The 18804-nt window shown below is 35.8% G+C and overlaps 1 protein-coding gene across 1 annotated transcript in view; it reads left to right on the top strand.

Annotated features, from left to right (window-relative positions):
• CAMK4 (calcium/calmodulin dependent protein kinase IV) overlaps positions 1-18804 on the top strand; it is a 212950-nt gene that overhangs the window by 171754 nt on the left and 22392 nt on the right. The window contains exons 6-7 of the mRNA XM_057737667.1: positions 13024-13114; positions 15188-15262. Of these exons, the coding sequence (XP_057593650.1) occupies positions 13024-13114; positions 15188-15262 (166 nt within the window). The remainder of the gene's footprint in view (positions 1-13023; positions 13115-15187; positions 15263-18804) is intronic.

Here is an 18804-nt window from a genome sequence, read left to right as displayed (position 1 = left end):
GGGGATGTGTTCATTCCCTCTTCTTGCAGCCATTCACAGGTGGGTAGGGTTCCCTGAGGCAGGCGGTTATGTATGATTACAATAACAAAAGCAACAAACCGCAAAGGCTAAAGTCAAAGAAAAAAGATCCAACATGGAGTCAAAATTGGCTCTTCCCTGTTGCAATACTAGTCTTAGGGGGGTCATATATATAGTACAGCACTCATGGGCTGATTATTCAGACTCATCTTACCAGGTGTGCTGATGATGAGGCTGACTCTCAAATAGCAGCTCCCTATGCTTTCAAAATGAAAGCATCTACCTGCTCCTCCTTTGACATTTTGTAGAATGAATTCTTTTCTTCAAAGTTGTCAAACAATAGATAGACTAAGAGATCTCAGCTTGGCAGAATTCAGGACTTTCATTCATTCATCTGACTTTTCTTAAATATCAGGAATGATGGGTAGACTAAAAGTTGCATATGATTAAAATCTTATTTTTCATAAGTACCAGAAACCACATTTATATTCACATGGAATTTTCATGGAATGGGCACTGTATTAAAATGCACTGATTTGATTTTGGTTTCAATATTAAATTTCTACCTTAATATCACTTCAGGAATTTTAACTCTCAGCTTCATCATAAAAATTATAAAGGAACGTCATTTAGCAATTAAAAACATTAAATAAATACAATGTCATTTAACTTGAATTGACAGTACCAGGAATTTAAAGAATGTGGTATTTAATGGAATGATAAAAGTTTTTGTATTTATAATCCCTGAACTTTTGAAATTATCAAAATAAAATCTTACATTCGTGTATGAAGTACTTGAAAATCCATAACAAATTATTTTTAAGTACTCCATGCAGAGTAAACAGAAGGAAAGAAATAAGAATTAGAGCAAAAATCAATGAAATTGGAATCAGGAAATCAGTAGGAAAAAAAATCGATGAAACCAAAAGCTGGTTCTTTGAAAGGAGAAATAAAATCAATAGACTCTAGCCAGGTTAACTAAAATAATAATGATAATAATAATAATAATGAGACAGGAGACACAAATCACTAATATCAGAAATGAAAGTGGGGACATCACTACAGATCCTATCAACATTAAAAGGATAATAAAAGAATACTGTGAATAACTCTGTGCCAGGAAAGTTGCTAACCTAGATGAAATGGGCCATTCCTTGAAAGACACAATTTGCCAAATCTCAAGAGAGAAGAAATAATCTAAATAGGCCCATATCTATTAAAGAAATTAGATAGATAAAATTAGTAACCTTCCAAAAGAGAAAGCACCAGGCCCATATGGGATCACTGGTAAATTCCACCTAACATTTAAGGAAGAAATTTTTACTGATTCTGTAATATCTTTCAGAGGATAGAATCAAAGGATATATTTCCTAACTCATTCTATGAGCCCAGCATTACCCTGATACCAAAACCAGACAAAGACATTACAAGAAAAGGAAACCGAGACCAATGCCTCTCTTGAATGTAGATTCAGAAATCCTCAACAAAATATTAACAAATTGAATCTAACAATGTATACACAGAATTATACACCGTGAAAAAGTGGGATTTATTCCAGGTATGCAAGGCTGTTCAGCATTTGAAAATCAATTAATGTAATCCATCACATCAACAGGCTAAAAGAGAAAATTCACATGATCATATTAACAGGTGCAGAAAAAACATTTGAGAAAATCCTACACCCATTCATGGTAAAAACTCCCAGTAAACTAGAAATAGAAGTTCTTCAACTTAACAAAGAATGTCTACAGAAAACCTACAGATAACATCATACATAATGGTGAGAAACTCAAAGCTTTCCCTCTAAGATCGGGGCAAATCAAGGTTGTCCAGTCTCCACACTCCTTTACAGCATTGCACTGAAAGTCCTAGCTAATGCAATAAGACCGGAAGTGAGAATAAAACATACAGAGGTTGGAAAGGAAGGAAAAAAACTGTTTTTATTCATAGATGATATGATTGTATATTTAGAAAATCTAAAAGAATCAACAAAACTTGGAGTACTTTTTTTTTTTTTTTTTTTTAATTTTTAGAGCATGTTTAGGTTCACAGCAAAATTGAGGGGAAGGTACAGAGGTCCCATATACTCCCTATCCCAATACATGCATATCCTCCCCATTATCAACATCCCCCAACAGAATGGTACATTTGTCACAACTGATGAACCTAAATTGAAAAATCATAATCACTCAAAGTCCATAGTTTATGTTACAGTTCACTCTCAGTGTTGTACATTCTATGGGTTTGGGCAAATGTATGATGACACGTATCCATTACTGTGGTATCATACAGAGTATTTTCACTGCCCTAAATCCTCTGTGCTCCACCTATTAATCCCTGCCGCCCCACTCCAACCCCTGGAACCACTGATCTTTTACCTTTTTTATGGTTTTGCCATTTCCAGAAAGTCAGATAGTTGGAATGATATAGTAGGTCACCTTTTCAGATAGGTTTATTTCACATAACAATATGCATTTAAGGTTCCTCCACATCTTTTCATGACTTGATAGCTCATTTCTTTTCAGCGCTTAATAACATTCCATTGTCTAGATGTACCACAGTTTATTTTTCCATTCATCTACTGAAGGACTTCTTGGTTGCTTCCAAGTTTTGGCAATTATGAATAAAGCTGCTATAAACATTCACATACAGGTTTGTGTGGACATAAATTTTCAGCTTCTTCAGGTAAATATCAAGGAGTGGGATTGCTGGGTCATATGGTTAGAGCATGTTTAGTTTTGTAACTTGAGGCCACTTAAGGCTTAGAAGTAACTTCAGTATATCGAAGCCTTCAGAGTTTTGATAAAATTGTGTTTTATTTTCTTTAAATGAAATGTCATAGAACATAATAGATCATTTGATCACTTTTATCTGTAAGTTAAGAGATTTTATGATTGTCATAGAGTATAGAGAATCTCTGAACAAGCAGCATATACAGATGAAGTTGATTTATTTTATAATTTTCTGAAGCATCACTCTGAAGTATTTTAATTACTAAACAAACTATTGCTGCTAGTATATAAAAATTAGTAACCTTCAATATAATTCCTCATATCAATTCTTTAAGCAAGTTTCTTTAGTAATATATTTGTGCAATAGTTATTTTTTTCATATATTTAGAGGTTTTTTTAAATTTGGATGTGTTCATTTTGCTTCAGTAAGTCTTATGAGGTTTATTTCATAAGTTATGTAAACATATAAATAGTAGAATATAATAAATGGGTACTTCATCTTTATTTGGAAGGGAATATGGCCTTTAATGATTCAACTATTTTACAGATTTAAGAATTATCAAGAGGATTATTTCCAAGCCAAGTACTGTTGCCTTTCTTTAACTTACTTACTTATATCCTTTATAGCTCCACAACTTTGGATCCATTTCGCATCTGGCACCACTCTTAAGCACTCCCATGGGCCAGCAAAAAGAAGAAATTCTTTCTAACCAAGAAGCAAGCTGAAATTATTTTTTCTTTGCTAAAATAAACCTCAGGAACTTATAGATGAATACAGTAGAAATTTTAAATGTAGGGTTTGATCAATATTGAACTAAATGCAGGCTTTCTCTATTTGTCATTCTTTCTTTCCTTAACAGCTTTGACTGGACTTATTGGCATATCAGCAGCAGTAATAGGTTCAAAATTGTTTCACATACTGAGGATAATTCCAAGTTAAGATTTAATATATCCAGTAAAATATTATTTTTTAAATGTTTAAAACGTCTGGCATAATGTTGTCATTGTCTGTTCAGGACAAGATGGAGTGAAAGGAAACTAATGTACACTTTTTCCCTGAAGCAAAAAAACAAACAAAAAATATGAAACATCATTTTCAGGCATTGGACATCAGGTAGCCTAGGTGATCCCTGAACAAGGGAGTCCTTCAATTGCCTGAAAAGAGTTCCCAGGCTGCCATGTAGGGAGGGAGAAACCAAGAGGAACCCAGCAGTCTCCCTGAGATGAGGAGACAGAATAGAGAGTCTGAGAGGCCAAGGAGGCTAGAGTTCACAGCTCAGAGTACCAGAGAGGAAAGAGCAAGCTCTGGGGAGCTGCAGATGCTCCCTCCCCCCAAATCTTCAGCGGGGTAGTGATCAGCTTATGCCTGTGAAGGAACAACCTAAGGCCAAGGAAAGAACCACACATTAGAGGGAACAATGCTTATAGCTCACAGAGGAGTGGGAAGAGTTTGTGTTCCCATAGAGAAGACAAATTCCTCAAAAGGATGAAACTATTTTCAAGTAGCGTAACTTAACTGAATCCAAAACAAAGCTAAAAAAGATCACAAATACATCTGTATTTGCCCAGCATCCAGCAAGATAAAATCACAATGTGCCCAGTCAAAAATTATGAGAAATGCATGCAAAAAGCACATCCAGAGTGATACTGGATGAAAGCAGGAGAAAAATCAATCAATAGAAACACTTAGAAGTGACACAAATGAAAACAGTTATTGTAACTACATTCCATATGTTCAAAAAGGGAGAGAAAAGATTAAGGATGTTAAATAGATTCATGGAAGATATACCAAAGAAGACTAAAGTCAAACATCTAGAGATGAAAACTACAACATCTGAGCTGAAAAAATATACTGGATGGAATTAACAGCAGATTAGGTATTTCAAAAATAAAAGAAAGCAAACTCAAAGACACAGTATTAAAAATCTATCCAAGGTGGAACACAGATGAAAAAGACTGACAACAAAATGAAGAAAAGAAATCAGTAAGCTATGGAGCATATAAACATATATATTATTTATTAAATGTGTATATATATATACACACACAGTTGGAGTCAATGAAGAATGACAGGAGATAGAATTATATCTGAAGAAATAACATGCACAAGTTTCCAAACTTGATGAAACTTATAAAGCCACACATCCAAGAATTTTAACAAATTGCAAGCACAAGGAACATGAAGAAAATCATACCAAGGCACATCATATTCAATTTTCTTAAAACTAAAGATAAATAAAATACCATAAAAGCAGCCAGAGGAAAAAATACATTATATCAGAAGAACAAAGATACAGATAACATTAAATTTTTCATCAGAAATAATACAAGTAAGGAGCAGTGGAATAACAACATCAAAGTATTGTAAGAAAAAGAAAAGGAGTGACCTGATATTATGAACTCAGAGAAAATAGCTTTCAAAAATGAAGGCAAAATAAAGACTTCATTAGGACACACAACATGAATTCATCACTAGCAGACCTAGAATACTAGAGTAAATTTGATTGTGCACTGCAAAATGGAAATAATAATTTATGTTTTATTTTAGTTTCCAGCCCCTTGTCCAAGGGCAGCTATTGACAATTGCCTTAGACAAAGAGCAGGATGAGTTGGGTTCACTAAGTTTCTTGAACACAGAGCCACACAGGTTATGAATTGGGATGGACATAGGACATCTATTCTAATCCAAAGATATTAGGAGCTGGTGCTTGTCCCAGCTTAGGTGGCTCCACCATTTTATTTATTTAGTAAATATTTATTGTGTTAATATGAGCTACACCCCAGAATGAGTTCTAGATATTCCTTGGGATTTTGTGTTTATTTTGTTGATGTCTGCCATAGAGCCTCCTTCAGCCCATAATTCTGGTCATTCATTCATTCACTCCTTCTTTCATACATTATTCTCACAAACATTTATCAAAAACTTAGCAGGCCCTTTGCCTAGAGTCCATGGGTACAAAGGTGAATAAGACAATCCCCACTCTCAAGGAATTTATCTTTTACTTTAATAGGCAAGTACACTATTAACTATGATAATGATATCAGAGGATTATAGGGATGTGAAGAAAATGCTATGGAGCAGAGAAAATGATATTTGTTTTATCTGTGGGATTAAAGGAAAATTTCATAGAGGTAGTGGTATGTAATCTGGGTTATGAAGTGTTCCTGGTACTATTGCTGTGGTAACAAATTATCCCCATACCTAGCAGTTTAAAACAATCATTTTGCGATGCTCATATATTCCCTGGGTCAAGACTTCAGATGGGGCATGGTGGGAATGATGGTTATCTCTGTTCCACAATGTCTGGAGTCTTTTTTTTTTTTAAGCTCTTTATTGGAATATAATTGCTTTACACTGTTGTGCCAGTTTTTGCTGTACAGCAAAGTGAATCAGCTGTATTTATACATATATCCCCATATCCCCTCCCTCCCGGGACTCCTTCCCACCCTCCCTATCCCAGTCCTCTAAGTCATCACCCATCATCAAGTTGATCTCCCTGTGTTATGCAGCAGCTTCCCACTAGCTATCTATTTTCATTTAGTAGTGTATATATGTCAGTGCTACTCTCTTACTTCGTCCCATCTTCCCCTTTGCCCCCCACCCCGTGTCCTCAAGTCCGTTCTCTACATCTGCATCTTTATTCTTGCCTTGACACTGGGTTCATCGGTACCGTTTTTTTAGATTCCATATTGTCTGGAGTCTTAGCTGGGAAGACTCAAAGGTTAGGGAGTTTGATGGCTGAAGGCAAGAATCATTTCAAGGTGTCTTCACCCACGTCTGGCAGTTGATGTCTGTCACATAGGACCTCAGTAGGGGCTGTCAACTGGAACAACCATACTTGGCTTCTCCACGTCACCCAGTTTTCTTACAGCATCGTGGCCTTAGGAAAATCAGACTTTTTACATGGCAGCTCAGGGATCTAAAAAAGAGTTTCCAGCAAATGAGGTAGAAGCTGCATTGACTTTTATAATGTAACCTCAGAAGTCACACACTGTCACTTCCACTGCATTCTCTTGGTTACCAGTCAAGTCGCAGACCAGATTCAAAGAGAGGAAATTAATCTCCACCTCTAGATGGGGAGTGACAAGATTCTGGAAGAGCGTTTGAGATGAGTAATATTTTTACAAGAATCTTTAGAAAATACACTTTGACACATGAAAGATTACTATTTTGGGGGAACCAAATGGGAAAGTATATAGCATGATTTAGGAATAGTAAGTAAGTCTGTGTGGCTAGAGCATGGTAAGAATTGTCCCAGGATGATATATAGCCAGAAATTGGCAACAAATTTTGAAGGGCCTTTGATTTTCATGCTGAGGAAGTTAGTCTTTAATTTATAGGCATTCAGGAACCCTTAATGATAAATTGTTTATGTTTTTAAACTGGAGGATTGACATGAGTTAATCTGTGTTTTAGAAAGATGACCTAGGTATGGGGGTGTTCTAGAGTCAAATGTTAATAGTTCCAGTAGAGAACATGAAGGATTATACTAAGTGGTGAGAATGTAAATGAAAATAGAGAGGAGATGTGAGATATATTCTGGAGGAAGAATAATGACTGACTGCTCAAAGCTAGGAAGAGAAAAGGAGACATCAATGATGACACTGAAATAAATGAGAATGCCCCAGAACTTGTCTACTTTGGATTCCTCTGGCCCTGGGATGCTCTACATTAAGGCCATGGATCTCAGAGCCAGTCGTAAGCATGCCAGTTGATCTGGTCAGGGGAGATAGTAGTTACATACTGCATTTCTCATATATTCTGTTGACTGTTCTGAAGGCATCACAGAGTAGAGGTTGAGAATAAAGGCAATGGTAGTGGCAGGTCTCCAAAGAAGATATGGCACAAAGTTCACTTTGAAGTTCTTATTTAAATTTATGTATATCGGTACTTAACTTTCTGAGCAAATTCATGCAATTTAATTTTTCTTCCCAGTAGGAGAACTGTAGTCAGAATACCGTTTTCCTTTTTTAATGACTGGTTTTCCTTTGTCCTGTTAGATTTTTAAAGAGTTTCAAACTTCCTTTTAACGACTCCTGAGACATTATCAATTAACCACACACAGCCCATCAAACACAGCATAACTGTAATTAAACTAAATTACTATGCAGTAGCTTTCATTACACAATGACACAGTTTTTGTTAGGACCATAGAGAGACTTTAATTACATGTCTAGACACCCCCTGAATTCATGGCAGCAGTATTTTCTTTGTCTGTTTAGAAGAGAGTTTGAGCTTTTGAAGACTGCGTTTTTTGAAAGACCAAATGGTAAGATACGTTTGGGGTTTTTTTCTTTTTTTTATTTCCACATTCTACTTTAAAGCATATTTGATTTCAGAACCATTTATACATCCACGGATGTAAATATTTCCCAAGGAAAGTACACAAAATTTCACTTTTTGTCATATTTGATATACATTTCATTGCATCCAAAAACCTTCATTCTCTAATACATCCCAAATATCCTCACTTAACTTATTAATGTATAAATCATGTACTGTAGACCGAAGCATAAACATCTCATACTAGTATTTCCAGCTGCCTCATCCTTGTGAGGAAGCTCATCTCTTTGCCTAAGGGCTGGAGTGCTGTCCACATTTATCCTCAATCCTGCCCAATCAGCTACTCTGGGCAGTATGAAGAGTTCCATCTCTGTATAGACTCCATAGACCCTGCTTGACCAGAGCATGAAGATCTGGGAGCTCCCTTTGTTTCTTTTGTGCTCCAACCTGATCTCTTCTCTCTTATTACAAAAAAGTGTATTCTGCTTCTTTCTCTTTAACAACAGATCATTTCTGGTCCTTTTTCCAAGCTACGCTTTGTCTCCTGAATTCACATTTATTTAATTCCATTCCATAGCCTCCAGTCCTAAAATCTCATCTTTCCTGAAATCCAGCCATATACACTGGAAATAAGAGAATGAAATTATCACAGGCTTAACCTTGCTAAACATTCTCAACAGCCCCTTAGAAAGTTGCCTCACAACATACACTTGCTCAAATCTTACAAATATATTTTATATACTGATTCATTTGTACATTACATTTACATTACTTTAGTTTTCTTTATATCTTTGTATTCTTTTAGCATGTAATTTGTCTAAATCAGGACACATCACTTTTTTCCATTAATTTTTTGCATAATGCATAATTTAAAATAACCATTCACTTAATAATAATTGCTATTGATAGCAATGATAAGTATTTACTGAAGTCTTGAGTGAATGTTTTAGACTTGGGGTTGAATCTAAGGAAAATAGTTTTGGTAAAATGATACTTCCATCAATATGAAATAGACCATTCTTAGAAATATGTACTTAATAGACTTTTATGACATGAACATATATAAATAGACAGAAAGATGAATTTCCAACCTGTTGCAGGCACCGGTGTCTCCCCTCTCTGACTTCGTACACCAGGGGACTCACACCAAAATCAGAAACAAGAGTTGGAGTCTGACTGTTCTTCATGACCTCTTCACCTATCAACTGCTCTAACCTGATACCCTAGGCTTCCCTACCCAGTGACATTCATAATTATCCTCTCCGTAAAAACATCCTACTCTCTTTCCCCATGACATTGTCACTCCAGCAAGCATTTTCCAGTAAAGCTTTGCTTTATCCAGACACTTCAAGCCACACCCATAATCTAATAACGATGCTCATGTCGGACCCTTACTGCAGGACAGCAGCAGGCCCAGTCCTCTTCAGGCTCACCACTGGAGTCCACTAGGGCTCTTTCATTTACAAATGGAGACCTTTAGATTCACTTACTCTTCACTAATGTGTTATTATGGCTGGACAGCTCAGTTCCATCTTATTACAGTGGCCAGTACAATTTATGAATGTTTTAGACATGAAGGAAACTGAAGAGAAAACTGACAGATGAATTTTCAAGTGTCTTTCCCCAGCTATATTTTTTAAAGTTAGGATCATGACCATTAGCATTTCATTGCTTTATTTTGTTTTTTGATTTGTTCCTCTGATAGGGCATGACTCCTAGATCTATTATTTTCTCTAAAACTTTTCTTCTGTTATCTGATCTAGCTCTCCTTAATGGAGAGCCAAATGGTGTTTTGTTTTTTGTTTGTTTTGTCTTGCTTTTTTGTTTTTAAATTTGGACTTAGAACACATAACAACCATTTCTGTTCAAGAAAGAACAACATTTAATGAGAATCTTTATATAATTAGTACTTTGCTAAACCAACACTTGTCAGTTCATCTCATTTGTTGTTGTTATTGTGTTGCTATTTTCAGTGTCATTTTCTTCCCAAAGCATTGGAGCTTCTAACTTAAGTTAGATTAGGGGGGAAAATCAATATTTTCTGTTGGTCCCAAACTATGCAATTCTTAGGTATGTTCCAAAGCTATTATATGAGCTACTCACATCTTTGCCTTTCAAACTCTGCATATACAAGATATAGTGTGGTCCTTCTCAGGGATATAGTGGTTTTTTTCCAGGGTATCATTAGAGGCTGAGTGTGGTCCTATATGATTCTCTCATTTCTCCTCCCACTCCTCCATTATTCTCCTCCTTCATTTTTATTTTCCTCTCATCCCCATCCTACAAAATCAAGTAGTACGTATTTCTTGAGCACCTGTTTGGGAATCATGTCGTGGGCAAAGGTATGGACTCTACTGCCAGATGCCCAGGTTTGAATCCTGACACCACAGTGTCTAGTTGTGACATTGTACAGATCTCTTTTCTCTTTATGCCTCAATTTTCTCATTTGCAGAACAAGAATTATATGATTTATATCACAGAGCTGCTCTGAAGATTAAATAAGCTAAGAGGTGTAAGGTGTTTATAATAGTGCTTGGAATATAGTAAGTGCTTAGGATGTGAATGGTATTGTATTACCTGTGCTACCTGATAATGGTCTAGTGTAAGAAGCTAGCTGGTAAGACATGAACAAAAGCAACTTTATTTTTCCTCGCTGTTGTCCTGACAGATTAACCCTGTGAATCCATTCTTCTCCTCAGTGAATAAAATTTCAGGCCATGCCCATAGCTTTTCCAGTCCCACTTGGGTAAGGAAAAGACCAAAATTTTATTATTGAAGTATAGTTGATTTACAATGTTGTGTTAAGTCCAGCAAAGTGATTCAGTTATATATATATAATATATATGTATTATATATATATTCTTTTTTATATATTGTTTTCCATTATTATCTGCAGATATTGAATATAGTTCCCTATGCTATACAATAGGACCTTGTTGTTTATCCATTCTGTATGTAATAGTTTGCATCTGCTAATCCCAAACTTCCAGTCCATCCCTCCCCAACCCCCTCACCCTGGCAACCATAAGTCTGTTCTCTATGTCTGTGAGTCTGTTTCTGTTTCATAGATAAGTTCATTTGTGTCATGTTTTATATTCCACATATAAGTGATATCATATGGTATTTGTCTTTCTCTTTCTGACTTACTTCACTTAGTATGATAATCTCTAGGTCCATCCATGTTGCTGCACATGGCATTATTTCATTCTTTTTTATGACTAATATTCCATTGTATTATGTACCACATCTTCTTTATCCATTCATCTGTTGATGGACATTTAGGTTATTTCCATGTCTTGGCTATTGTGAATAGTGCTGCTATGAACATAGGTGTGCCTGTATCTTTTTGAGTTTTAGTTTTGTCTAGATATATGCCTAGGAATAGATTGCTGATCATATGGTAATTCTATTTTTAGTTTTTTGAGGAACCTTTATACTGTTTTCCATAGTGGCTGCACCAACTTAAATTCCCTCTTACTTGGCTTGAGTAGAAAGACAGAAGGACCTCCATCCCTCCCCAATGAGATGAGAAAGGAGAAAAACTACAGCACCCTGGCAACTTTTTCTCTTAACCCAACAGAAGGATAGGCAAAGGATTTGAAAGGGCAACTTATAAAAATGAAAACCAATAAGGGTATGAAGAGAAGCTAGACTATAACAATAAGCAGAGAAAGACAAATGAAACCAAATTTAAAGCATAGTATTTATATTCCAGCTCAGCAAAAGTTAAAAATATAAATTTGGTAAATATATTAGGAAAACATATACACTTACACTATTTATGTGAGTAAACATTGATGGAGTATTTTAGGAAAGTGATTTTGCAGTATATATTATAATTAAAAATCTATATACCTTTTGACCCTACCAGACCTGTTTCCAGGTATCTGTCCTAGAGAAACACCAGCAAAAATACTCAAATATCCAAGTACTGAAGATTTATTACTGCATTATTTGTAATTTTTAAAAACTTGAATGTCAATCAAAACAGGAATAGCAAAATAAAAAGTGATACATCCAACAAAAAATAGATGCAAGGGTTAAATAAAATAAGCTGTGGTGACATGTGGGAAAGATTTCAAAGACATATTTTTAAGTGAAAAAAAAAGCAGTGTAAAAATTTTTAGTAATGATACATTATGTAAGAAAATGGAAAAATCCGGGATATTTCTTTGTGTAATATTCGTATTTGTAAATGCATAGAAAAAAGTTCAGACCATTTCAAACTGAGAATGACTGCTTTTGAAGAGGACCTGAGACTTCCCCTGGCGGAGAATCAGGGCCAGGTAGAATTCTTAACATTTACTGCGAGAGTATGTTACATGTGTGATTACACATGATCTACAAAATAATTTAAAATATAATAAAGTGAATGGAGTTGTTAGAGGTAATCTTTAAGATAATCTCAAATATACCACTCTATATTGATAGCTGGATTTACTAATGCTCAGAAAAGCCTATGAGAGCATTCATTGTCATTAAACAATCATATTAAGGATAGTTCTCCATAACAGTTACTCACATCTAAATATCTGTTCAAACAATAATTATGAAGTCTTTGCTATATTTGTGAATTTCTAAGATGACACATACAATTATGCTTTTCAGATAATATATCAGACAAATTTTAACACAGAGCACCTTGACTTTATTATAATAATTATTAGCCAATTTGAGCTGATATGCTTTAATATGCACATGAGAACTAACTGCAACTAATATTCTCTGAGAAGTAAATATTATATTTCTGGCAATTGGTTCTATGCTATTTAAATTGCATTTCACTTTTAGGAAACTATGTATAAGCCATTCTCAAATGACATTTAGTTTAAACCATATTTTCCCTTATAGTGTTTATTTTTAAATCATAACGTGTTTTTGAATCACATAACTTAGTAAAGATTATTATAATTCTGGAAAGATTAAATATAAATGTTGGAACCATAAATATAATTACATGACTGTTACTTCATTATTTTCCCTGTTTAGTACCTACATGAAAATGGGATTGTCCATCGTGATCTCAAACCAGAGAATCTTCTCTATGCAACTCCAGCCCCAGATGCACCACTCAAAATTGGTAAGGATGTTTCCTGATGTCTTATGATCCCTTTTCCCGGAATAGAAGAAATTTATTCCATGGGACTTGTAAATATTGCTTCATCCAGCTTTGGCTCCGTTCAGTTTCCTCAAACGTTGGTGTTTGTAAAGGAATAATGCATTGTTTTGGAAGTCTGTGCTCAGTCCTGGAATATTAACCTGAATTAACACGTAGAAGTTGGTGCTTCATTGCTGGACACAAAGAAATCAAAGTTCTTGGAAGTGGCAGGGACTTCAGGAGGTGACCTTGTATTTTGTAGTTAAGTTTATATAGAAGAAAATCACAGATTACGTAACACTTCTTTTTGTGGTTATTAACTTTTATTGCACAAGTTGGTTGGAGCTTAACTTTAGATAAAGAAGAACTTTGACACAAAACGCTTAGTACAGATCAGTGAATTTGGGTTCTGAGTCATTTGTTCATATGAACAGAGATAAATTGAGATCTGTGTTTCCCAAAGTACACTCCACAGAACAGTGGTCTTCAGCTGAGTGAACAAGGGTGAATAATTCTCTTTGGTGGGAGGAATGGTTTGTGGAGGTGCTAAGTTTGGTCAAGTAAGTTAGGAAAGGCCAATTTACAGTTAAACAAGATTTTTATTTCTGCAGAACTTTCGAGAAAGCTAAAAATACTAATGTGTAGGCTGGCATCTAAATTAGTGTCTATGAGGCTTTTCCCAAACCTTATTTGACTCTGGAAACCTTGGGGGTTTGGGAGGGGGGGTTGTTTTTTGTTTTCCCCAATAAGCACTTTGAAAAACTACAAAGATGATTTGGGAAGTTTTTATCTACCCAAAAAGATCATTAAATCATTTTAGAAAAAAGTATATTAAATTTTACTTCCCATGTCTCCTAGAAAGCAAATCTTTGTTTGCAAAAATAATTATAAAATTTATTTTAGTTGCGATCTCCTTAGTAGAATCTGTACTAAATCCTCTGAAGGGCATTGCTCTTTTGGTGCTTTTATAACGCTAATCTGATGAGTTCACTGCATTCATAAAGGTTAACACTTTTGAAAATTAAGTTGTACATATCATGGAAGAGCTCAGACAACATAATGTGTTTTAGGAATGCAAGAACCTAAAGAAAAAATACTGCAGTCCTGCTGGGCAGCCAGCCGTGTTCTCATAATCACTCCTGGAAGGCCCTGGGCAGCAGGGAGGCTTCTATTTCCTTTAACATCACTTTCAAAGATTTTATCCTTAAAGAAATTTCTTTAAATGGATAGATAGATACTAATTTAGACAGGAGAGCCTTTCTTTCTGAAGGACTTCCTGCTGCTTTTTCTGATAAGGATCAGCACCTCCATGGAAATGTGGGTTTATCTTTGAAGTCTAAAATGGCATCAGTTCTGCACCTGCCTCTCTTGAAGAATGGCCTTGAACTGATTCCTCATGTTTCCTGGGTGAGAGAGATGTAGCCCAGCAAATGCACTATAATGATAGCGGCTTTTGATAATGTTTTATCTAGGTAATATACTAACAAATAAATAAAAAGGATTTTTTGCACAGTTATATGTTCTTCATAGGAAAGTAAATTCTTATCCATCAAATACACTAAAGAATGAAATTATTTATTTTGAAGCAGAATAAACCTTTGATATTTCTGCTCATTTTCTTGACGTTAGTGAAAGTCTAATTTTTTACTTTAATTTCTTCGAGTGGATTAAAAGTTCTGAATTATGTCAGTAATTCTGTACTGTCCTGTGGAGTTAGTTCCAAATCTCAGAATTAATATTAGACAAATATATCTGTCTCAACTATTATTTCAAGAAGAAATAGCTTATTTACTAAAAGTTAGTACTTATAGAGAAGAGCATAAGATGTATTTGGGAGTCAGGGGGTATTATTTTCCAATTTAAAGCAAGATTCGAATTATTATTTAGTTTTTTTGTTTTACTCTCCCGGGTGACTGGTCCCTATCTACATCCACCCCAATATCAAGTACAAAAACGAATAAATAAGTTTTACTTTGAGTAACAAAAGAGTAATCCGTCATCTTATACAAGCTGAGAAAAGACTCGCCTCATTAAATTTTTTTCTTGTCTTCCTAGCTGATTTTGGACTCTCTAAAATCGTGGAACATCAAGTGCTCATGAAGACAGTATGTGGAACCCCCGGGTATTGTGGTATGTTCTCCAGTACCAATATTTTACTTTTATTATATTCAATGATCTGATTTTTTTAACTCCTAATATCTCTAATTTGAAACACTTACAATTTGATATGAGTCCCCATGAGGAAGGCATATATAAATGACACTCAGCCCACCTCTTGTTCTGCATGAGGGGTTCAATGACACTGATTTTAGGGCACCCTGTTAGGACAGCACGGGTAGAGAGGACCCCAGGAGGAAGGACTGGGTGTTCTGCACCTGCCTTGGACCCACTCGGGAACAGAAAGACAGTAACTAGGGAAAGGGGCAGGGAAACAGCTTTGTGGTTGGGATTAAAGCCACGAGCCCTTTGTCACTTTACTTATTTACTTTCACTTAGGGAGGTGTGTGAGAAGAGCATGTGTCATTCATTCAGATGGCGTATAGACTACAGTGAGAGTGGGGTAGCCCCTAGTTCTCATTGACGGCACTGGCCTAGCCTCACTAGGAGAAGGGCTTCAGGTGGGGTTTCCCTGCCAGAGTCCCCCAGAGATGAGCTGTGGGACAGTCTTCCCATCCTCTTGCCCAGTCTCCCAAAATGGGCTGAAGGCACCCCAAGTGCAGTCCACAATCCAAGGGCAGAACAATAGCAATTGATCCAAGCCAGCGTGAAGCTCGCCCTTTACTTCTTGATGGCTATATTAATCTGGCAACGATCTAAAAGCCAATAAATCTTGCAGAAATTATCAAGAATTTCCTAAGCTTTTCTGACTAATGAATATGTCACAAATTAATTAAAATCTGGATTACAGAGAAAAGAGACACAATTTCAAGTTGCCAGTCATAAGATTAGCTCTCATCTTCTCTTAGGATCATGGTCTTTTTATACAAATCTTCCTTCACTCACTCATCTCTTCAGCAAAACCACCTGCTATATTTCCAGCCAGTGCTTGGCACCAGGAAGATGTGTTTTGTTGCCTCCACTCCCACCCCCAGGGGTTCACAATCTATAGGGGAACAGACATGAAATCATACAAGTGTAGCACCTTAAGAAATACCATGTTATGCATATGGAAAGGCCATTATGGAAACATAGGAGAAGGATGGTATTTGGAGTTGTCTGTCTTTATTCTTCTATGGCATTTATATTTGTTAGTCACCCAATCTCAGAAATAGACCCATAAGAACCCATAACTAACACATTTTAACAATTCGAGAATTCGTAGAAATCAGACTGGAGACGTGCAGTAAGATATCCACTGAAGCAAATGTATGATCAAAATTCACAGAATTTTAGTGCTGGAAGAAACTTTAGTATTCATTTACTAACATTCTCATTTTACTAAGGTTAAAAGAGTATGACTTCCCCCAAGATTCCACATCTAGTTATTAGTGGATCAGGGGTGAGAATCCAGGTATGAAAGATCCTAAAAACAGAATTATAGAACTCCCTATACAAAAAAGCAACATAGATAAATCAATATTGTTTCCCTTCATAGAAATATGTATCAGTTATTGCTTTTAGTTTAAAATGTTCTCTGTTTTAATTTTTGCAGCCTCTAAAGTATGACATGGTCATTGTAAAAAGTGAAAATCCAAACGTGTAATCCATATTAACAGCCTCATGCATTCATCCATACCATTCTCCATGTTTCCATGTTCACATAAACATTTTATAATTTTGATTTCAACTAGTTGGTTTCCCTGGTCTACAATAATAATATTTTAGATTACTTTCTTGCAGCTGAATTGTTCATAAATCCACTAATTACATAGAATTAAGTGTACCTATCTTTCTATTAAATCTTTACATTGTGCCAAATATTCTTGTTCCGGATCTTAAGATCCTTAAGGACAGGCGTAGTTTATCAATTAGGAGTAAATTCCAAAAACTAAAAATAACTATGGCTTAAACAAGACAGAAATTGATTTCTCTGATGCTAGAGGTCTTAGAGATAGGCAATCCTGATTGGTTCCACAACTATGGCTCTGCAGGTGTGGTGGATCTCAATGTCAAGGGATTCAGACGTTTTCTGTCTTGCTTTATCATTCCTCAGTATATTTCCTCACAGTCCAAAATGGCTGCTTGAAATCAGTCATTACATCTGCATTCTACCCAACAGGAAGGAAAAAAGACTAAAAAAGAGTTCACATTTTCAGTTAAATAGACTTGCTGAAGCCCTCACATGTCACTTCCACTTATATCTTATTGGCAAGTACTTAGTTACAGCCTCCACACTGCCAGGGAAACTGGCAATATGTCCCTTGGCTGGATGTGCTGCTGTCCCAGATGAATTCATGGTTCTGTTACAAAGAATGACTATGGCATTAGGTGACTCACTATCTCTACCACAGGCTTACGAGTAAGATTTTCATTCTCAGAAAAAAATGGGAAACCCATTGCAGTATGCGTCCCATAGACAGCCCCTTATTATGCTTTTACATTTTTTATTTTCCTTAGAACTGTTAGCTGACAACCTGTCCATCACCCTTGCCTTCTAATGGTGCCATATGAACTTTCTTTTTCTCTAATTCATACGTCCTCATTTGTCCTTATCTTGAATTTCTTTCCTGCCTCTAGATCTCCAAAAATATGGGGAAAAATTAGAACCCTGAATTTAGTACTATATATCAAATGAGGTTGCCCTTTTGTGATCACTAATTGCTGCCCAATTGATAGAAGTATTGAAAGAGGATTGAGAAAAGAATGAGACAACGAATTAAGGATTTCCCACAAGAATAAAGCTGATGGGCAAATTAGTAATCATTATCTAATACTAAACACTAAGTAGTCCAGGGAGGGAGGGAGGTTGGAGAAATTCTCTGAGAATTGCGCAGCCCTGAAATAGAAAGATCAGGGAGAAATTACCTTAGTGATCTCTCAAGATCCCTTCTGTGACTAAGAGATAGCAGAGTCCTTTTTCAATGGCTTTAATAATAGTGATAAGAGCAAGTCTTTCTTGCAACAGTAGAGAATGGGCATTCTATAAATGAATGATTCATTCACTAATAAAATTAATGTTGACTGTCTAATAGACTCCATGTTTGTCACTGAGATTATTAGAGTGAACACAGTATGATCTTGCCTTTCAAGGATTTCATAGGCTATAAAAGAAAAAAGACCTTTATACAATAAATTAAAATTTGTTGTGATAAGTTATATACTTATTTGAGCCAAAGGCTCAAGGATGCAGAGGGGAGGGCACTATTAATCCTTCTTAGGTGGGCCTTTTGAGAGGAGGGGCACTGAAGGATTAGTAGGAGTTCAGCAAGTGAAGAAGTGGCGACAAGGCATTCTTTGCCAGCAAGCACAGGAAGAGAAAAGTCAGAGGAGTGGTAGCATCTGACAAGTTCAGCGACTGTTTGTTAGTTTGTCACTTTGCATGACTGGAACATACAGTCTTTGGTACAGAGAAAACAGATGGACTTGGAAAAGTAGGATGGACCAAATTTTAGAAGAATCTGTACATTAGGCTAAGGAATTCAGACTTGCTTTGGTAGATAAAAGTGATCCGGCAAAGGTTCTTAATCAGGGCAATTATATTTTTAAATCAAACCTGCATTTTATAAATATCT

The sequence above is a fragment of the Hippopotamus amphibius genome, chromosome 1 (genome assembly GCF_030028045.1).
Source record: "Hippopotamus amphibius kiboko isolate mHipAmp2 chromosome 1, mHipAmp2.hap2, whole genome shotgun sequence".
Taxonomy (NCBI): domain Eukaryota; kingdom Metazoa; phylum Chordata; class Mammalia; order Artiodactyla; family Hippopotamidae; genus Hippopotamus; species Hippopotamus amphibius.
The sequence above is the reverse complement of the archived record's forward strand: the minus strand, read 5'-3'. Positions and strand labels throughout refer to the sequence as shown.